General features: G+C 37.7%; 1 protein-coding gene across 10 annotated transcripts in view; it reads right to left on the minus strand.

Moving 5' to 3' along the window:
- Window positions 1-750: 750 nt before the first annotated feature.
- Window positions 751-22829, minus strand: part of mark3a (MAP/microtubule affinity-regulating kinase 3a) — a 33908-nt gene continuing 11829 nt past the window's right edge. For 2 of the 10 annotated variants that reach the window (XM_065297252.2, XM_065297249.2), the window contains exons 7-18: window positions 22155-22211; window positions 21827-22063; window positions 21626-21745; window positions 18867-18966; window positions 15065-15177; window positions 14836-14986; window positions 14446-14642; window positions 9814-9917; window positions 9445-9684; window positions 9221-9247; window positions 4396-4440; window positions 751-2349 (exon numbers count right to left, since the gene is read on the minus strand). In XM_065297252.2, the coding sequence (XP_065153324.1) occupies window positions 1992-2349; window positions 4396-4440; window positions 9221-9247; window positions 9445-9684; window positions 9814-9917; window positions 14446-14642; window positions 14836-14986; window positions 15065-15177; window positions 18867-18966; window positions 21626-21745; window positions 21827-22063; window positions 22155-22211 (1749 nt within the window). In that variant the 3' untranslated portion in view covers window positions 751-1991. Of the gene's footprint in view, window positions 2350-4395; window positions 4441-5422; window positions 5533-9220; window positions 9248-9444; window positions 9685-9813; window positions 9918-14445; window positions 14643-14835; window positions 14987-15064; window positions 15178-18866; window positions 18967-21625; window positions 21746-21826; window positions 22064-22154; window positions 22212-22829 lie in introns of all 10 variants that reach the window. The other 8 variants (XM_065297254.2, XM_065297250.2, XM_065297260.2 and 5 more) reach the window with 5 other exon arrangements.

Genomic DNA, 22829 nt, shown 5'->3' on the forward strand with positions numbered 1-22829 from the left:
AAAATCAAAAGTCAGTCATTTGTTACTCTTAACCTATATGAGTATTCTGTTGAATACAAAGATATTTAGATAAATGATGGTAACTAAACTGTTGATGGTACCCATTGACTTTAAAAGTATTTGTTTTTCCTACTTTCAATGGGTACCATCAACTGTGTGCTTATCATCATGTATCAAAATATCTTCTGTGTTCAACAGAATAAAGAAACTCATGTTTAAAACGATATGAGGGTGAGTAAATGACCGAATGTTCATTTTTGGGTTAACCATCCCTTTAACATTAAAGGGATAGTTCACCCAAAAATGAACATTCGGTCATCATTTACTCACATGTTGTTACAAACCGGCATAAATTTCTTTGTTCTGATGAACACAAAAGAAGATATTTTGAGAAATGTTTGTAACAAACCGTTCGTGGACCCCATTCACTTCTATAGTAGGAAAAAAAGAATACTATGGAAGTAAATGGGGTCCACGAATGGTTTGGCTACAAAAATATCTCAATATCTTCCTTTGTGTTCATCAGAACAAAGAAATGTATACAGGTTTGTAACAACATGAGAGTGAGTAAATGACAAAATGTTCATTTTTGGGTGAACTATCCCTTTAAGAAAGATTAATGAATGCTGCAAACCACATTGCTAATGCATTTACTAATATTAACAAATACAACCTTATTGTAAAGTGTTCCCAATTTTTAAATGTACAGAAGAGTAATTGCAATATAAAGAAGATTAAAAGGAAATCATATACAGGTGACAATGTTAAGATGAGTTTATAGCTGTATTAGATCTCTGCAATGAACACTGTGACAAGTTAAGAGATATTTTACTGGAATCTGTGATGAGTAAAATAAGCAAAAGATTACAAGATGCCCTTTTGGTATCAGAGAACTCAAAAAAAAAGGACAGTATTAAAACGTGTCATTACCACATAAAGTACATTATTTACACAAAAAAAAACAAATACACTAGAGTGGGCAATAATGTGAAATAAATTAATCTTGCTCCGTAACATTCAAACAGCGAAACTTCAGTCGGATCAGATTTACTGCAGCTGTTTTCACAGATGAGCACCTTTAGTATATAGAGGGTGCAGAGCAAAGTCTTGAGCAACTTTTTTTCAAGGTCTGGTCAAAGTATCCTTTTCACATGGGTCGCTCAAAACACAATTAAAACCACCACATAACAGCGCCTATTAAAAAGCTAAATAAAACCATCAAATCTCAATCCAGCATCCATTTTCTTATTGATCAGTCGGATGGCAAGGAGTCGGCTCTTCTCGTCTAATGTGGTGCGTACAATCATAACACTGAACGGTTAAATCCTGTTTTCTTTACAGCATTCAACAACTTGCACAATAATACTAGAAATTATTGCTTTAAGCAATGTTAAAAGTCTGTACATTCAAGGGATGGGCATTTTGAACATTTGTTATTTTCAGCACTCGATAGGTCTAAAAACAAGTACTTGAGTACTGTAGGGCGGGTTGTGTGTGTGTATCAGAGCAATAATTACATATTTAAATAAATCATTTTTACAAAAATATGTCAGGGAAATGAACACTTCTAGATTATTAATAATTCAATGTGTTTTTTTTAAACAGGTAAAACTGAAAAGTGAATGTACTATTTATAATTAATCGATCTGCACAAAATTCAAGTGAACTTCAGTCATGGATGCGTTTTCCTAACACTGTGCTCCAGTCTCACGTAATGCTGAGCGATCAGACATCTAGGTGCCGCCCGAAATGCAAAGAATGGGGAAAAGATGTAAATCCACACAATCGTCATTTTCATGATCGATCGTTGCCCAAGTACTCAAGCACTTGTGCCCATCCCTTATACGTTGTTCAATACAAGTGGTTTATTAAAAAAAAGGAAAAAAGAAAAACATTCAATAACTGCTACTTTTACGATTGTACAGCTTAATTTGTTTTTCTACAATGAACCATTTCATCAATTCCTCTAGGTAGTTAGATTAAAGATATATTCATAGCTTGAGTTCGCCTGCAACTTTGGAAGCAATGTTCTTAAAAGCGATGGAGTTGCCAGATATCCTCTTGAAACGGACACCATTAAGTGAGAGCCGGGGCAGTTTGCAAACCTCCATCTCCCAGTGTACGAGGCTATCCGTGCGGGTGTCCCCGTGGGCACAGAGAAGCAAAAAGCATTCGCGCTGCTGGTAACTGCAGCTGTTTGCGTCCAGAACTTTGCGGATCTCATTTATGATGTCGGCTGGCTCCATGGTGCTAGTGGTGTTCATACTCCAGGTGAAACGGAGAGAGCGGGGTTTGCCGTCTTTTCCATCTTTCCCTTCATCTTTTTGCTGATCCCCAGATACATGGCGACTGGAAGGACGCGGGATGCCCAGAGCGAGAACGGAAGGAGAGAAATACAATTTAATAATAGAACGGCAGTACCTGAGCTACAAGGCAACATTTTAAATATTCATGTTACTATTATTGTAGCAGATGCATGCATGGGTTATCAACTGCACAGCACTTATACTGGGGCATGCACAGAAGCAGCACACAGTTATATAGTATTTCACATCAAACAGGACTGGGAGATTTTGCTAAACAAAATGTTACATTTGGGTGATTCTCGCGAAATTAGACTGATGAGGTGTCATGAAACATTTTGATAAAAAGTAAATGCTATCAAAATACAGTTACAAACATCTCTTCATGTACTATTTTGCACATGACGTCAAATGACATCATACAAACCAATTTTGTTGTTTTTTTACAAATTTAAGGAGAAAATTTTCATTACCGAAACGTGTCCATGACTGGATTTGGGTTCTTTGACATGGAAATATTTAAAATTAAAAAATTAAAAGCTTCAGTGCATGTTATACTATAAACATTGACAGTAAAGAAACATGTGGTATTTGGTGATCATTGGTAAATGTAGTGACAATAATAAGGAATATAAATGTGTCCAAGACCAATTTTCTCATCCTCCGCAACAATTTTCAATCATTGTTTAAGCCCTCAAGGAACTAACATATAAAAAAAAAATTGTTGAAAGGGACATAATTGACTGTGACACTCAAGATGGCTACCAGGTAAGCAGTTCTTATTTTTCACTCCAGATAAAAGTTGAAATTTTGTTTGTCATAGTACCTAGACAACTTTTTAGTTCTCATTACCGAAACATGAGTTTGTAAATGCATATATTTAATGTAATATCATGTTGCAGTAATGATAATTTTTGCGATAATGATAATCAAAAAAAATTTAATCATTCTATAGGAAATATTTTTTAAATCCTCTAAAAATAATGGTTATAGTAAGTTCAGACCTTAAAGGGATAGTTCGGCCAGAAATGATATTAAACCATGATTTACTCACCCCCAAGCTGTCCGAGTTGCATATGTCCATCGTTTTTCAGACAAACACATTTTCGGATATTTTAGAAAATGTTTTAGATCTTTCATTTAATTAAATGTGAAGTTACGGGGTCCACGACCTTCAAGTCCAAAAAAGTGCGTCCATCCTTCACAAATTAAATCCAAACGGCTCCAGGATGATGAACAAAGGTCTTCTGAGGGTAATCCGCGCGGTGTTGTTGTAGAAATATCCATATTTAAAACTTTATTACTGTAAATAACTACCTTCCGGTAGCGCCGCCATCTTAGTCGCGTCCGCATTCAGGATGAGAGCTTACGCAGCCTACGGAGGCTACTCTGCTGCTGCTCTGTGCCCCCGCCCTCCGAATTTGTCATACGTCACTAAGAAAATTGCGTACACTACGCTAATATTCTCTCCTGAATGCTGACGCGACTAAGATGGCGGCGCTGCCGGAAGGTATTTATTTTCGTTAATAAAGTTTTAAATATGGATATTTCTACAACACCGCACGGATTACCCTCAGCAGACCTTTGTTTATCATCCTGGAGCCGTTTGGATTTAATTTGTGAAGGATGGACGCATTTTTTTTGGACTTGAAGGTCGTGGACCCAGTAACTTCACATTAAATCAACTGAAAGATCTTAAACATTTTTTAAAATATCTGAAAATGTGTTTGTCTGAAAAACGATGGACATATGGAACTCGGACAGCTTGGGGGTGAGTAAATCATGGGTTTAATATCATTTTTGGCCGAACTATCCCTTTAATCTTATATGTGGAAAAGAAATGGCCTTCAAGGGCTTTTTAAACATTCTGATGCTGGACACCATCTAAATCTGGATTTCGTGAGAATCACCCATTTATATTTTTTCATAAATTTTCAAGACATTCAATTATACATTTGCTCTGAAATGGGAGCTGTTAAGAAGTGTAAGAAAGGACTTGAGGGTATTAACAATGTATAGCCTAGTTAATATATTCAATATAACACCCATAGAAACACATTCAAAGTAATGAGCCGGGTCGCTGCCGTCTCACCTTGAGCCCTCAAATCTCCCGCTTCTCTCAAACTCGGTTGAGACTCTTTTATGATTATTTGTTGATTAGTGATCGCAATGGAGCAAAAAGAAACAAAGAGAGAGATATAACTTTTAGTCATTTTAGGGTGACATCACTACACACTACACACACACACACACAATAAGATACAAGGAGAGAGAGACTGAATGAAAGAACAAGAAACATGGCAAATACAGAAAATAAACATAACTTAACCCTGTCTGTACAATGGGTAAGACTATAACACAAAAACAAATAACACTTAAGACATCTTAATCTTTTCGACTGAACTGCTCCTTCTCTCAAGAATCCATTTAGGTTCAGTGTAGGAGTGCATTATGGGTAAAAGCCTAATCTGACCGCTAAATGCGAGACATTATGACTTACAAATATAAAGCACGCGTCTAACAAACAGGACTGTGCCTTTCACATGCGATGTAGTGTGTTTACGGCCTTCGTCTCGGACCAACACATGAAACACTCGTTCTCCTCTCACACACACTTTCACCCTCCATGAAACACAATGTGCTTATGTTTAACGTGCGTTTAAACGGGCCCTTACTCTAGACATGCTTCATTTGGGAATTCTTACGATTCCCTATAACCAGTGCTGCTGAAAAGAACAGTTCAATGCCGACAAAAAGAAAAATTAAACTGGGACGCAGAGAAAACAAAAAGCCATTACAGAGCCACAGGGTTCCCACACTTTATGACCAATGAATTCACCAAATCTCATTATGATGTTTGCAATTATTCAATTCAACAATTTATGAATTTGATAAACGGATGTATTGACAAAATTCCTTTACAAACCAGACATTAACCATACACAGCACAATTTTAAGCGTTAATCATTTTAGTTTTGGTAAACTGCTAAAATCCTCTGACATTTCCAGGTTTTCCATAATCATGGGAACCCTGTCGAGTTGTGGAAAGGGAATAGGCGGGAGTAGAGGGGATGAAAAAAGAACGAGGAATACAGTAATCCAGTGGAGCGCAGACTTACTAAGAGTCTTTGCCGCAGGGTTGGAGGGGACTGTGAGGGTGGGGGGCACAGAGGGGGCAGCCGGCCCTGATTTGACGGCAGACTGCCGTTTGCTCGGGTCAAGTGTGACCCTGAGGGAGAAAGCCAGACAGAAAGAGAGAGAGAGAGAGGGAGCAAGGAAGGAGGTAGTTAGGAAGGAAGGAAGGGGAGGGAGGTAGGAGGAAGAAAGAAACAAAGGGAAGAGAGGAATAGATTGAGACACAGTTTAAACAGGTAATACAGCATCTCTGTGTTATGACTGTGTGTATCATGTTTATTTATAAATCTGATCATTTAAAGGTGAGTTTAAATTTTTCTCATAGACTTTTGGATTATCGAAAAACAGTAAGATGCCTTTGAACAAAAGTTTATAACAACAAGTTAATCACAGATGAATACAAGTTATGATTTTTGAAGTCTAAATGTGTTTATCAGAAATAGAAAGTTGCAAAAAGTGATAAAAGTTGTAAATTAATGTGTAAGTGTCATCAACTTTTGTCAAACACAGGGATTTTTTTGCGATGATCCAAAAGCCTATGGGAAAAATGTAAAACCAGGCCATGGTCTTTGAACCAGACCCATGTTGTCAGACCTATAGTATGTTGCGAATCCCACTATTCATTATCCTTCAAAAACAACCAATCGGAGAAGTTGCTGTTACTATGGAAACAGGATTTGCAGGAAATGAGGTCAGCAGTGACCACCCACTCTTGTAAAACACTGCAAATGGCCTAACACTACTGTCTTAAACTACTTATGTTTAGAAATGTTTTGAAATAAATGTAAATATATTGTTTTTATCCTCAGTGAATAGTATAATATTGTACAGTTTTCAATCTTTAATACATTTTATGGGATTAGTAATTGACTACATGAATTTAAATGAAGCAGCTTTGTCAGGTTTCACATCACATGTTTTAAAGTTGTGGTTTACGTTGTGATTGAATGGCTTAATAATCTTTGCTGAATACATTTTTCACATGCATATGACCAAAATGATTGAGAGAAATGTTTCCAGAAACAAAGCTGCTATAAAAGCATTTGGTCATATTGGTACCCCATAGCCAACATTGCATTGGCTCCTCCTACCAGACAGTCTGTCTGTCACTTTCATGAATACTAGGGCAGAATGTTCTTGTTCTCTACTGTGTTTGCACAGACACAAGCCTATTGTAAAACAACCCTAACAGTCTAAAACAACAAGCACAAGCAATGGTACCCATTGACTTCACTAGTATGTGTTTTTCCTATATATGGAGTAGAGGTCTTCAAGGATCCACTTAGATCTGAAAACCCGAGTTCCAACCTGAGAGCCGAGCAGTTCGAGTATAATATTAGCAGCGCCGGGTCTCGGGTAATTTAAAATGAATGTGTTTTTGATGGACCGGAGAAGACCCAAACTCTCGCATTTGTGCATCAAATCCTTTTCTAACCCCTCCTCTGTTTGCGACATCCTGTGGGTGGCGATAGGTTAATTTTCGTGAGCCAGACCTGTCAATCAATTTTGAATGCACATTTTAGGGGTTACTCTGCGGTTGTTGTCAGATAACAAATGAAAATAAATGGAGCAGCGGCCAAATTGGTTGCAAGGCCACCAGGGTTTCTACAGACTGAACACATGTCTGTGCCATTTAGATTCGGGTTCAGTTGGGTTTAAAAAAATTGCCACCGGGTTGGACTCGAGTCAAATTTTCTTGGGTTTGTCTCGGGCCTTTCTTTATAAATTTTGAGTTCTTAAAAAGCGATTAGGGTCGAGTACATTTCTTTGAACCCAAGAAGACCTCTACTATGGAGATCAATGGGTACCTTCAACAGTGTTCTTACCATCATTTCTCAAAATATCTTTGTGTTCAACAGAATAAAGAAATTCATAGAGGTTTGTAACAACATGAGGGTGAGAAAATGACAAATCTTTGGGTGAACTATCCCTTTAACAGTACAATAACCTCCACCTTAGCCCTCCACCATAAGTCCTCTATAATGAAACATAAATTGAATAGGAGATAAAAAGTAAGGAAGAGATAAAAAGAAGCGAAATAAAACAAAGACATGACATTAGAGATGGAGTTCAAATATATGAGGACACAAATGTAAAACCACCCTTAAACACCCTTGACTCTGCAAAACTAGAGTTAACTAGGTCGACCACAACTGAACAAGCCAAATCAAACTACTCAGGATTATTTAAAGCTGCACAATTATGACAAAAATCAGAATGGTTGATTATTCACCTTGATATTATAATTGCAATTATTCTTGTCGAATAATAGGTTTTGCATCAACGTTTTTTAATATTTTATAAACTTATGCAAAATCTAAACATCTAAAACTACATAATACAAATGTAAATAACAAATAATTACGGGAGTTAGAATGGTGAGCACAAATGGACAGCTGTAATTGAAGCTTTTGGCGATTTTGTAATTGTTTTACCCATAATTGTAATTCTGATTAGTTTTTCGATTAATTGTGCATCCCCATTGTTATTTGTAAATGACAGGCAGGTGCTGACTCGCCCACCCCAGCCTTAAAAGAAAAAAAAAAAAAAACTTTGAGGAGGACCTACAAAAGATTTACTTATTTGTTTGAATCTGACCCCAAAGGTGGCCTCGGAACTCATTTTTCTCCATTTTGTTATTACCATAGTTTCATTCATTGTTTTTTTGGAAACTACATCACAAAAAAAATATTAAAATTAATTACACTTTATCAACAATACTAACTTAAAGAGACAGTTCACACAAACATTCTCTCATGTTGTTACAAACAAACAAACAAACCGTTCATGAGCCCCATTCACTTCCATAGTAGGAAAAAAATATACTATGGAAGTGAAGGAGGCTCATTAATGGTTTGGTTACAAACATTCCTCAAAATATCTTCTTTCGTGTTCATCAGAACACAAAATTTATACAGGTTTGTAGAAACATGAAAGTGAGTAAATGATGACAGAATTTTCATTTTTGGGTGAACTTTCCCTTTATATTTATATAAATACATTATACAACATGAATATTTTTTGGCTGTTACTTGTTTAGTTTGACGCAGCATTTTTTAAACCCTACTTTTACTTTAAAATGGTCTACAACTAATTCACTTTAAAAGGTCTATCACTTTTCTTGAGACGTTCAAATAAAGCCCAAAATGCTTACAAATTGCTCAGCGATGGTTTGTTTATATCTTCTACCACAAGATGGCAGTGTAGTATTTACCAAATGAGCAGGCAAGACATCCAACATTTGTCATAGGATTTCCAAAGTGAACAAAATATTGGTATAATCCAGCATATTTTAACCTTTTCCCCTTTAAATCCTCGGATTGTCCACAACAATATTTGAAAGCCACCCCATTCACAATGTCTACCCAACAAAATATGTTTTGGTATAAAAAAATTACCAATTACTATTTTTTACTATTTTAATGCTTACTCAACTCGAACCCTGCACGCAAAATCAACAAACAAGGCAACCTCACTAAAAAGGATGTTGAATTAATTTGTTGAGATTAACGAATGAGCTTTTTTAAGTGTTAAATTGAGTCATACACATTGTTTTGCACATCAGCTTGTGTCATGCAAACGTTTGGATTAGTAGCAGTTAGCAGTAGATTGATTTGATTTGGCCACACTAAGATGCAGGCAGTGTTTATAAAGCATGCTGTGAGAGCATTAATACTCCAAATCACTGCAAACAAATGACTAAAGGTTAGTGCATCAGCCCCTCGACACTTCTCATTACGTTAAGAGAAAGATGTTTTCACCCCATAAACTCAAAATCCTACCTTTTGGAAAACCTGAATGACATATTTCTACAACACAAGAGATGAGAAAACAAAGGATCGACATTACAAAGATGGACAAAATAAAACTAGTTTCTATTAAACCCCCAGATAAAAACAAACAGGGAGGAGTTAAGGAAAGAATAAGAAAACCAAGCCTATGCTGAACATACCAGCAACTGAGCAACTATACATAGGTGAAGCATGGACGTGTTTGTGTTCATTACCTGCGTGTGAGTTTGGAGGTGAGTTTGGTGAGCAGGTTGTTGGCATTAGCCCGGCTGCGCGGCTGGGTGGGCGATGCGGGTGGGCCGTTGTAGGTGGCTGTTCGTCTATCCCTCACCTGTCCGTGGAAAGTGCTGCGGCTGGCTGTGCCGCGAGGGAAACGGGTTTTATCAGGTGTGGCAGCATTGCTGATGCTGTGAGCGGAGGCCCCGGGGTCCCGTGAGCCAGGAGACAATGACACACTACAGAGATACAAAAGGAAGACTTGGTTTTACTACATTTACATAGTGTCGCTATAGCAGAAATAATGACGAAATGCATTTCCTGAAGGCATTAAATACAAAAACTTGTAAACAGGTAGGACACTGTACCTGTTTTCTTTCCCATTTGGAATAACAGACAGGCGATCAGTGTTGTTTCTATCAGTGCACACATATGTGTTTCTTCTTGATATGCCTCCAGATCCAGAGTTATTCTGTGGATAATCAAAAAACTGCAGGTATAATAATCAGTCCTTTTAGTCTTGATTTAGATTTTGCGGTAAACAAGAACAGGTTTCATGCTTGATGCATTATTTTTCACATATTTTACATTATTGCAGCACATCTCTTCCCAGTCTGTCTGTTGTAGCGTCTCTTTAAAGCCCCACCCCTTGGTAATGTCCCGCCCCTTTACCATACCCACAAGTTTCAGCTTATCATATGTAAACAGTTGGAATGTTTTTCTCAAAAAACTTTATTTCTTCTCGACTAAACAAAGAAAGACAAACATCTTGGACGACATGGGGGTAAGTAAATTATCTGGATTTTTCTAGAGTATTTCTTAAAAGGATTAGTCCATTTTCTTAAAAAAATCCAGATAATTTACTCATCACCATGTCATCCAAAATGTTGATGTCTTTCTTTGTTTAGTCAAGAAGAAATTATGCTTTTTGAGGAAAACGTTCCAGGATTTTTCTCATTTTAATGGACTTTAATGGACCCAAACACATAACGCAGTTAAATATTGCAGTTTCAACACAGCTTCAAAGGACTCTAAATGTTTCTAAACAAGTCATAAGGGTCTTATCTAGCGAAACGATTGTCATTGACAAGAAAAATATGCACTTTTAAACCACAATTTCTTGTCTATCTCTGGTCCTCTGATGTGCCAGTACAACCTCACGTAATTTCAAAATGCCGCGGAAAGGTCACGTGTTACATATATGAAACGCACATTTGCGGACCATTTTAAACAATAAACTGACACAAAAACATTAATTACTATTATTCCATATACAACAACATCAGAACGGTCCTTTTTCTCCACACTTGTAAACACTGGGGCGGAGTTTCGCATATGTCATCCGTGACCTCTTGACGTGATGACGTATTGCGTGAGGTTGCGCTGGCGCGTCACAGGACCGGATATGGACAAGAAGTTGTGGTTTAAAAGTAGAGCCCGACCGATTTATCGTTTTGCCGATTTTATCGGCCGATATGAGCCTGTCGCAGATATATCTGTATCGGCGTATAAGCCACAGATATGAAGCGGATATGAACGTTCCTTACAGAAGACATTAAATGCTTTTGAAAGATGTAGGTACTTGTTTGTCCAGCAGAGTGCGCCCTACTGGTTGCTAATGGTGACCCAGGTCACTCACTGTAGTGACACCAGCCAACCCCCCTTCACTTCAGTCAGTCCCTCAGTTCAGGTGGTGGCAGTCACGTGGTTTCTTCACAACATTTTACACCTGGTATTAAGACGCGCTTTGGTCGATTGGATTATAAATGGGCGAGAAATACACATTCCGGTTTACATTTGGTGTTTTTAATCCGTCTCTTTTGTCCACTTGCGAGTTGTTTAAAACGCAAGCGGAAGAAATGACGCGAGGCGGAGAAAGGCCGCGCTTTAACTGACGCGCAGTCTGTGGGAGTACAGCTGCTTGTGCGGTTACTGAACATGCTCATTTCAAAGCAATTGATTAAATAAGCTCGCGCAACTTTACACCCTCGCTAAATTAAAGAGGCGGAGAGCAGAAGCTTTAGTTTTATAAAAGTTTAAAGTCCCGGCAGAACACTGTGAGTTTGTGTTATAAAAATGTTGTGCAGTACATTAAACATAAGCCTACATCATTATGTTGTCAGCAAGTCAAGCATTGTCGTCTTAACAGTAAGTTTAATTAATTTGTGAAGTACATAACTTACTGTAAAGCAAATAAACAATGACTTTATAAATTTCCATTTTCAAAATAAGCCCAATATAACATTATTCTCGTCAAAACTGACCATCATTTAAGTTATATGTATTTTGTTTTGTTTGTGTTTTAAAGTTATTTATAATTAGTCAAGTTTACTGTTTTGTGCACTTATATTAGAATCATTTTGGATAAAAAGTTTATTGTTAACTTGTAAAACACACCTGCCTATATTACATATCTTTGTCACGTCATTTTAAGTGTTTGATCACCACATTTGTGAGTGATCATTGCAAAAAAAGTATTTATATATAGTATATTCTGTTAATGTATATAGTGTATTATATGAAGAGTTTGGTTCCAAAACGCAATAAATCCATTTTGACAAATTTCGGTAAAAACGTGTTTTCTATACCAAGAAAGTGACAAGAGGAAAACCACTATTTTCTGTTACAAACTTTCACATAGAAACTTTAGGTTATAAAAACATAAAAAATTCAAATCCATAACTTTATTTTCATTTTTTTCCACAAAATGCAATAAATCCATGACGTTTTTTTTTCAAAATTCTATAAATCTATTCAAACAATGTATAGATGTGCATTCATTTTTGCCATTTTATATTAATTTAGTTGAACAGTTGTACACACTGATTAAAAAAATTTATCAAAACACTTACTTTGTCATATTAAGAACACTGTCATTGCTGCGCGGTTATACTAAACACCATCGCTTAACATTTTTCACAGCGATCAGCTGTGATTCTCGTTGACTTTGAGTAAAATTATGGAAAGTTTTTCATTAGATCCCCTGGGGTCAATGTGTTAGCACGAGAGAAGCTAGATGCTGTCGGAAGAACAAGCGATCGTCTCCCGAGTGCCTCTCGCGTAAATTATTAGATGTTGATGGCTTACGTTTCTTTCCCGTCACAGAAAACCACAGGTTTATCAATGCTATTAAAGTATTATTTCGTTTTTGTTTGTTTGTTGATCACGAAGTACAAAGTAGATGAGGAAAACTAGGACTCTGTGTATTCAACGCGCCGCCATTGTTTGTTTACATTGCATGGAATGGTGCGCTGTAATTTGTGGAGCGGATTTATTGCATTCTGTAAAAAAGGGGCAGTGGTGTTTATTGCGTTTTGGGAAAAAAGAGAGAAAATATGACAGAATAACACGGCGGATATTGGATTTTGCGTAAAATTAAGAATTTACTTTTAAATACTGACCTGATATAATACTGATTTTGGCAGTAACTCAATTTTTTCAAAAATGGCTTTTATTGCGTTTTGGAACCAAACTCTTCATATGTACAGTAGCCTGCTGTAGTATAATATACTGTAGTATATGTGTACTGTACTATAATATACACATAAAGAATATCGGCAGATATATCGTTATCTGTCTTTTTTTACTCCCTAATATCTGTATCGGCATCGGCCCCCAAAAATGCATATCGGTCGGGCTCTATTTAAAAGTGCATATTTTTTATTTTTCTTGTCAAAAATGACAATCGATTTGCTAGATAAGACCCTTATGTCTCGTTTGGGATCGTTTAGAGTCCTTTGAAACTGCAATTTTAAACTGCATTAAAACTGCTACGTGTTGGGGTCCATTAAAATTAGAAAAATCCTGGAATGTTTTCCTCAAAAAACATAATTTCTTCTCGACTGAACAAAGAAAGACAACATTTTGGATGACATGGTGGTGAGTACATTTTCTGGATTTTTTTTAAGAAAATGGACTAATCCTTTAAAGACCTTTCCCCCCTTAAACAGCAACATAACACACTAACTACGAAAGTTAAAAATATGAATCATAATACGACCTCCTTATATAAAAATAGAATACAATATCTAGCCAAACATTGTTAGCATGCTTATCATATCGCATCATTTCTCAAAAAGAAAACATTTGCAAAGAGATATAAACACACTATGACTCACAAATGTAATAATAACAATAAAACACAAAATAATTATCGTAATACTTTCATTAAATGGTTATTATGCAATCCTTATGCTACGTACACACACCAAACGCGAGGCATTGCGTTACTCGCTCTAGATTACTCGCAAGATTTAACTTCGTGTCATGTGAATTTTTCACTCGAGTTGAATAATTTCAACGTGGGCGAAGACGCGTTTGAGGCGAATAGCGCGGATGCGTCTGATCTAGGGCTGCACGATTTGGGTAATTTTTCCCATTGCGGTTATTGGTGCTAATATTGCGATGTGCGATTGCGATTATACTATATGGTATCATGAGTCAACTTGATGGGTTTTAAGGAAAATCCACACACAGTTTAGTGATAATGTGTATTTGTAAAACTAGAAATGTTTTCGTATTGCCACGTGATGTCGCAACTGCTCAGTGTAAGTAATCCTAAATCCAAAATACCGCCATACAACAGACATAGAGTTTTTTTTTTAGCTACCAGATCACTGTCAATCTCCTCTGCATCCATCTTCGCTCTGGTATAAGTGACGACGCACACCACACACGTGCATGCCACACGTGCACTGCCTTTTTTGTTCGTTTTTCTTTCTTTTTTTAAACGGCAAGGAAACTCATCAAACAGTTATCAGAAAGTTTGTGTTAAAAGTCCACACATTTATTTATTTAATATAATTGCAACATTTTGCTGTCATATAATCGCACAGGCTGACATCGCGATTGCGATGCGATTAATTGTGCAGCACTAGTCTGATCGCGTCTTTGCGTTGACTTTGTGTGTAATCTACTCGCACAAATCGTTGAATTCGCATCTGGTGTGAACCCACAGTTACATTTAAACCTGAAAAAGACAAGCAAACTGGTGAACTCACATTAGGTGTGATGGTGCTGCCTCTCTTTCGGTCGGGTATTTCTGTTTTGTTAGGGTTGTTGGCATTACCCAGCAGTGGGCTGGGAGGGCTATGTGATGGGGGCTTACGTGCCGTGACCCCGCCCTCCTGTTTGACATCATCACCTGTGCTGGGGACAGTCCTTTTAGAGCTATTCAACCCTGAGTTAGTGACACCAACTGAAAGAAGGGAAGAAATAACAAATTCAGTACTGCCTTTCATTTCTGATCCATCGAGTTACTTTAATTTTTCATGTGTAGCAGCATTATACCAATCAGCTCCTCTTTATCAGTAGCTTTATCTACAGCAATACGAACAAGCTAATATTGGTCTGTATGTGAAAAAAACTTGTAAATGATTAAAAAAAGTCACCCTGATCACTATGGCGTCTGGATTTTCTGGATTCAGTGGTGGAGATGCTTCTCTGGACCTTCAGGTGAGCTGGCGATTGGCCGTTCATCTCACTGATGGGTCTAGTCTTTGACACGGACAGATTACTGTTGGAGCTGGAGTCAATGACCTCCTGTAAAGCCACAAAACCAACACATAAGACTAGCACTATAGACCAATCCCATAATCCCACTCTTCATTAGGATCTTACCTCATTGGTCTTCCTGCCAAGCAGCAAGTATATGGCAGTGATCTCATCATAGTTCATTTTTGACAAAGACTCGTTGATCTTATCTCTGGAGAAGCCCAGTCCCACGATCACATCTGCAAAATGACACACAAACACACCATAGGGGTTTTATTCTCTTATAGGAGTGCGACTTCTTTGCATGAGATTGTTACATTAAATCACGTGGCTCTGATATTACTTTTTTAATCAATCTGACTTTTGCCTGGAAGACAATGAATTACAGGAAAATTCCAACAGACTTACCGAAACACAACATAACAGCACATTAAAATACCATAGTAACTATTACATGCAGCTCACTGGAAACAGTTGTGATGCAGCCAAGGTCATTTTCTTAAACCATTTTAAAAAATTAAAAAATTGATATGCATGTTTCTCTTTGACTTAAACACTAATATGGCAAAATGATCTCGGAGTAGGTGTGCTTTTCTAATTCATTTAGCGATTAAGAATCAAAATACTCATCCATCTAGCATGAACACAACACACAACACCCCTCACTATGCTGTAACGCAGACAGCGTATAAACTTGTGGGTCGATAGCCCTTTAAATCCAGTTTATTTGCAAGAACGTTGAGTCATCAGTTCTGCCCACTGTGCACATATCGTTCCTATACACCCTGTTAACCGTTACTAAAAGAGTGAACAGAGCCCCAACTGTGGGGAAAACATGTTTTTGTTGTTGTCTATGTGGTGTTTTTAATGTGGTTTAAAACAAGCCATGGGCAAACTCATCATTTAACACCATTGAAGTATTTTCTCCATAATATTGAAGACAGTCTCATTCCCACAGTTCAAAATCACCTAAAACATGTAACCAATCATATCAACACAGTTGAATGAATAGATCAGTAGTTTGAGTTATAGATATTATGGATGCAGCACAGCTGCTTCAGCTTTGTTTCTCTGCTGCTGACAAATGAAGTGTGAATTCTCTAACCTGTTAACATCAACACTGAAAGATAAGTGCTGCAAGCGCGCAGTTCACGTATGCATTAAGTGAAACCAAACATAGCAATTATGTGTCTGAAACTGCCAAATGTAGCATCTATGCACATGTATATCTATGGTCCAAGGTGGTGCAATAGAGTGGAGGCAGCAACTAATTTCATATCCTTGGTCCGAGCTGTGCGATTGAGGCGGGGGCTAATTTGTATATTTATAGATCCGTATATACATGAATTAAGTGAAACATGCAGGTACATTAAATGCATGGTTAAAGTGTGTTGATGCTAAATTTCCAGCAAAAAAAATTGGTGTCACTAATGGGCTTTTGCATTGCATGGTACCCAACAATTTGGTTTGGGTCAGGTCGAGTCAGCTCACCTCAATTTGGCTAGGTTAGCTTTTCCATCGAGTTTAGTAACACTTCAGAGTACGAGGGATTATGGGAGTGTCGTTATATTTGTGCTGCCTACTGCTGTGACATCATACATGTGAAAGTGTCATTGTACATTCACAAACATTCACTTATTTCTCAGTCCGTCACAAAATTAAAATTGACCACCACAAATAGATATTTGCACATCGTGTTTATCAGTACCTCTGTCTCACATGACGGTTTCTGTACAAACACTCGTGGCGTCATTCAACGCGCCCCACTGAGCCTCATTGAAGTTGCATTTAAGCATAAATGTGGACGTGCGCGTCGCGAATGTGCCGCCACAAACTGCAAGTCTGGAAAAAACTGTTATGGTGTTCCTGATTCTCAACCTGTGGATGTTTTTCATCACTAAAAAGTAGTTTGGGAACTTACAGCAAAGCTCAGATGACAACATGTTTACTCGAGACAGCACAAGCTAGCATAAAGGTAAAGCTACTGTTTTACATTATAGCGATGACGCTAGTAGTGACGATTCTCTTAGACCAATCAGTGATCTACAGTGTTTTCATGTCACATTTTGGTATCAGCTCAGGTCGCTTGGAACCCCAACCGAGGTGGTACTAAAAAAAAAACAATTTGGGTACTACGTACGGTACCCCCTAAAAAAGCCCCCAAAAGTAAGCTGACCCAAACCAAACGTGGGGTACTGTGCAAAGGAAAACCGCCATAACTCACTATCATGACAGCATTTTAATATACAATTGTTTGCGTTTAAATAAAGAAAAGTGGTCATATACATCAGGGATGACCTGGGGGGGGTCAATTATAAGAGGGTTTTCTATTTTGGCTAACTTTATCCTTTTTAAGATTTCTCAAACAATTATATAACTATGGCATGAGTGCAAAAGCAGCTGCTTTAAATTACATAACACTAGAGTTACAAACAAAGACCCGAAAACAACTGTAATACATTATAAATATGACTGGATCAGTCTGCACATCAGCTGAATTAAACTTTAATGTGCCAAGTGGAGATTCCTCTTTGGCAACTATAAATAACCTACATTTACCACTATACCTATATGCATCATGGATGTATTGTAATGTAAACAGTGCAGCAAAATCTATAATAATCACAATGTAAAAGTATACCATCTAGCCCGATAAATATTGTGTTTATCATCCTTTATTAACAGCAGAAGACTTCTATCTACATCAGCAGGAGGCTTCAGTACCAATAATGTAATAAAAACCTCACTGGTTCATTCGGCACAGCAGTCATAGCTGTGTTTTATCATTAATAAACAACGCTATTGACCAATCAGAATCAAAGACTGAAACTAACTGTTTTATAACATAAAAACTAACAATGAATAGAGGTATAATCCATTCTCTCTTGACAGGCTCATGGGAATCCACATGCCGGTTGGTTTAAGTGCTTTCAAGTGAAGCTATGTTCCACCTCCTCTCCATACACAAGGACCACTGTGGGCTGTCGAGCTCATGCATGCTCCTCTGAACGTGAGGCTGATGGTGGGGAAGCTAGACAAGCACACAACCGGCATGTCCTCTACTTTCCACTCCATTACACATTCAAGATGTTAACCCTTCCGCCAGTCCTTCAATAAGTATGCATGTGACTGCTCGTGTGTTATGTCCGGTTAGCAGGAGTGGGTGTGTAACTGTGGACCAATTATAGATAAGCGAGCAAGGCTGGCTTGCCCTGCAATGCTCAAGTTCCTGAAAGCCAAGCACTCGCTTCGCTCCCACTTGTAACCATGTGACCATATCACATTTCTACACAAGGAGATCCTCACAGAGAGATAGAAGGGAGGGAGATCAGAGATGTCGATATATGATAGGGAGCCAGCTGCTGTGTTATGCAACACTTCACACTGTACAAGTACATCCCTCGTGTCATCCTTTGTCATCCATTGTCTGTACATGGTTTTTCATTTCTCCCCTTTTAAAAAAAGAACCTGGGGAAATGTCTTGAAGGGTATTACAGAAACTCTTCTACGCCCCTGACACCCTAATAAAAAGTGGTGTTTTATTAGTCTACAGATATTCCTCTAAAGCAGTGATTCCCAACCTCTTCCCCTACATACAAATACCACAATCAGAGCCCTCCAACCCTGCAGCATTATACCAAAGGATTGGGGACTTTAGACAGCAAATGTTATAGATTTTAATATTAAACATTTTACATAATTACTTTATCTAAGTCCCCTTTTTTGTGTAGACCCCAGGTTGGGAACCACTGCTCTAAAGGCATCTACAACCCTGAGCTAAAGACTTTTCTAATTGGTGTGTTAATGTATTTATGTGCAGGTAACATTAAACCCGCTGGACATCTCTATGGCATCTCAAATGCAGCTTTGGAAACATGGATTAAGAGTTTGATTTCAAACATGTGAAGCATAAAGTGATTTTTCTTACCTATTCTCTTCTGGTCAGAGATGTCAGTTTCTGGTTGAGTGAAGGGTTTGAGCTCATCGTCCTCATAGCCTGCATTGATCCAGCGCTCTTTCATGATTTGCTAAAAGTGAAAAAGTTCACAATCAGTTATTGTTGAATTACATATTAAACAATATTTTTGAAATAGACAAGTCATTAAGTTTTTATTACTAAATGTTAGCAAACCATTTTTGCTATTGAATGGAGTACAGAATTATTGTGATGTAATTTACTTTCTCCTATGCCAGTTTAGTAAGCAGACACAACATTAACTTGGACATATTTGGTTTCTTTTAAACCAGGGGTTTTCAAACTTTTTGTGTGTGTGGACCACTATGTGTAATCAAACATTTTCGCGGACCACCTCAATACTCATAATAAAATATGTCTACACAAAGTCCTGAATTAATCTGCACCTCTAAATAGGCTTACTAGCACTTGGATATAGTCAACATATCAAAACCTTTGGCGATTTTCAGGGATTATTATTCTTCAGAGTTTTCAAGTCCACTTAACAGCACATCCGCAAAACACTTCAGAAACGCGAGATCAACAAACTAACTGGACACTAAAATAATAGCAGGCCTTATTCATTCCATTTATAAACATTTTGTTTCATATAAGTTGCCTATAAAGGCTATGAATGAATTAATGAATTCTTTATTTCGAACAATTAAAAAATTTTATTAAACAAAAGACAGCAACACATGAAATATCCATCAATAAAATAAAATATATAAAAATAAAAACAAGTTGTCAAAAGGAAAAGCCATTGGAGTCCATTTGCCAATATTTTAATATAGGCCTACATATTCTTAAAAAAATATATTTTATTTTTTTATTTTGCCTTTACACGGACCACCTGCAGTACCCTCATGGACCACTAGTGGTCCGCGGACCACCGTTTGGGAATGGCTGTTTTAAACCACAATTTTTTGAGCATCGAATTTTTAACATTGCCTTAAAGGGCACATATTATGCAAAATCCACATTTATAAGGTTTTTTGGACATCAATGTGTGTTGGCAGCAACAGCCCTAGTGTTGGGCGATATGCCCCATTTTGAGATCGTCTTTTTGTCAGCCTGTGAGATCGCCGATAGATGATGGCATGGGGGGGGCAGTAGTTTACTCATTTATTTATTTGTTCATTTTGTACTCATTTATTACAAGTCACTTGATTGGCGGACAAAAAGAATCAAGGGCAACACTGTCATGACCGCAACCTTCTTAAAACTGATGCCATTAATCCGATGCCCACAAACCCTCTCATGCAAGCAAAAGCACGCAATGAGCATGGTAATTGAAACGATGATGATAATAATAATAACCATTGCCAACTATCGTAATGAAAGCCTGCTATTGGTGATATTTCTGCAGATCGTAGCTACACGATACTGTCGTCTATCGGCACAACCCTAAACAGCCGTAAATGAACAAAATCCACCTTTCCTTCTTTTTAATCCCCATTAAATTAAAGCAGTCTCATTAGACATGCTGTTTTGATTTTCTTGTTACTGTGACATCACACTGATGAAGCCCCACCCACTGACTGACTGGTTAATTTTACACAAAAGGTTTTCTAAATGTGTTTGTTAGCGCAGTGCTAATGCGGCTAAATATACTATTGTCCCAAACTGTATTCACAGATATCAGATCTATTTTTGACCTAAAGCGCTCACTGTCTGTTCGTAAGAGTAATGCTGCGTTTACACCAACCGCGGTAGAGACATGAAGCGCGAGTGATTTCAATGTTAAGTCAATGTGAAGATGCATTGACGCGCTTCTGGCGCGGCGCGTTATTTCTGGTGCTTGCTTTTTCCGCGCGTTTAATTCGCTCTACATGCGCGAATGCAGTCAAACTGTTCAAGCGGCAAACTAGGTGCGGCAGATGCAATTTTTACGCCTGAAACGTTGTTGGTGTAAACGCAGCATAAGAGCAGTAGCTCATTTGCATTTAAAAAGGTACACCCATATAAACAGGGCTTTTTTGCTCTAACTCAAATAGGGGAAGTTTGAACATGCTATAACAAATGATCTGTGGGGTATTTTGAGCTGAAAATTCACAGACACATTCACAATCTCGTGAAAATGAACATAATAGACCATTTTGCAAGATGTAAACAACACTGGTCCAGAAACACTTCCTGTTTTCTTTAATTCACATATATTTTAAAGATGTTTGTTTACCTTTTTGATTCAGTTCTTTCTGTTCTGTTGGTTGTATTCTATCCCAACGTTTATGTAATGTAAAAAAACTAAAACATGAAGTACTTCTGGACCAGTGTTGTTTACATCTTGCAAAATGGTCTATAGGTACCCTTGCTTTAACTAATGACATTAAAGTGTGAGGCGGGACTATCTGTTTGGCCAATGAAAAGGAAAGGAGACCTGTTAAAAAAAACTACTATTGTAATTCCATGTTGTGCCATATAAATGACACAAATTCACCTTTGACCATAGAGACTATTAAAACATTTCTGTCGTTGTTAAAGCTCAATATACAAGTCACCTTTTATAAAAGCAGAATAAAAGGTGAATTCACTTAATTGCACTCAATGTTGCATAATATTATGTAACCAGCACTATTGTAAATGTATCACGAATGTTCAAAACATCATCTAGCACAATCTTCAACACATAATAGGCTTTATAACATAAAATATTTGCACTCCCTAAAGGACTCTCAAGGCAGCCACACATATTTTCAACAGAAATGTGTAAGATAGTGTGAGAGACTGACCTCTAATGTTCCTCTCTTGGCAGGGTTTAGGACCAAAAACCTCTTGAGAAGATTCTCACAGTCGGTGGACATGTAGAAAGGGATTCGATATTTACCCCGCAGCACCCTTTCACGCAGTTCCTGCGTAACGGACACAACGGTGAGAATACACAAACTCCCAACAACGTACACACACATGGTTTGATGAAGTGAAGTTAAAACCTTGAGATTCTGTCCATCGAAGGGGAGTGACCCGCTGACCAGCGTGTAGAGTATGACGCCCAAACTCCATACGTCTACCTCGGGCCCGTCATACTTCTTACCCTGAAAGAGCTCAGGGGCGGCGTACGGTGGGCTGCCACAGAACGTGTCCAACTTATTTCCCACCATGAACTCATTACTGAAGCCAAAATCAGCAATCTTAATGTTCATATCAGCATCTAACAGCAGGTTTTCAGCCTGAAACAAAAAATGGAGTGTAAGAGAGAACAAAAAAAAGAGATGGATAACAGTGCATACACTATACTGTATACAAGAAACATCTGCTCACCTTCAGGTCTCTGTGCACAATGTGTTTTTGGTGACAGTACTGCACAGCTGATACAATCTGTACATCAAGAAAAAAAATGATTTAAACGTCTGTGATTTAAAAACATTTACACCCTGTAAACCGACTACTCATCTACCGTTTACTTGAAAAGCCTGATTGGATGCAAGCATCAATAAAGTTTCCACATTAGCCTGTGTAACATTTCCAAATAAACTTCAGGAAAAGGGCTTTAGTCCAGTGAGTTGTCTGCTCACATTATCAACTTTTTCCAAAATTCAATGGACTGCATTGATTGGCTCTTCTGTTTCGCAGTATCCCACTGATGACTAACTACTTTATCACCCGTCGAAGTCTGACGTAACACAATGACAACCAAGAAAAACATCAATAATATGGTTAAATGAACAGCACATATCCCTGACTGAGCTTCTGTGAGCTCTGTGTTCAGCTATGGCTTTTGTTTTCAATCATCAAATTTCAGCGTGGTGACATTCAGTACAAACATGGGCTAGAATCCAATATAATAACTCATGATACTGTTGACATTGAATAAAATGTACAGACTGCTTGACCACAAAGTCTAAGGAAAAAGATTATTCACAACACAGCACTTGGCCATAAACAGCTCACACAAATCATTTTGATTTCAAAGTCACATTCAAAAGTGGTATAGAG

Source organism: Paramisgurnus dabryanus, chromosome 20, assembly GCF_030506205.2.
Source record: "Paramisgurnus dabryanus chromosome 20, PD_genome_1.1, whole genome shotgun sequence".
Taxonomy (NCBI): domain Eukaryota; kingdom Metazoa; phylum Chordata; class Actinopteri; order Cypriniformes; family Cobitidae; genus Paramisgurnus; species Paramisgurnus dabryanus.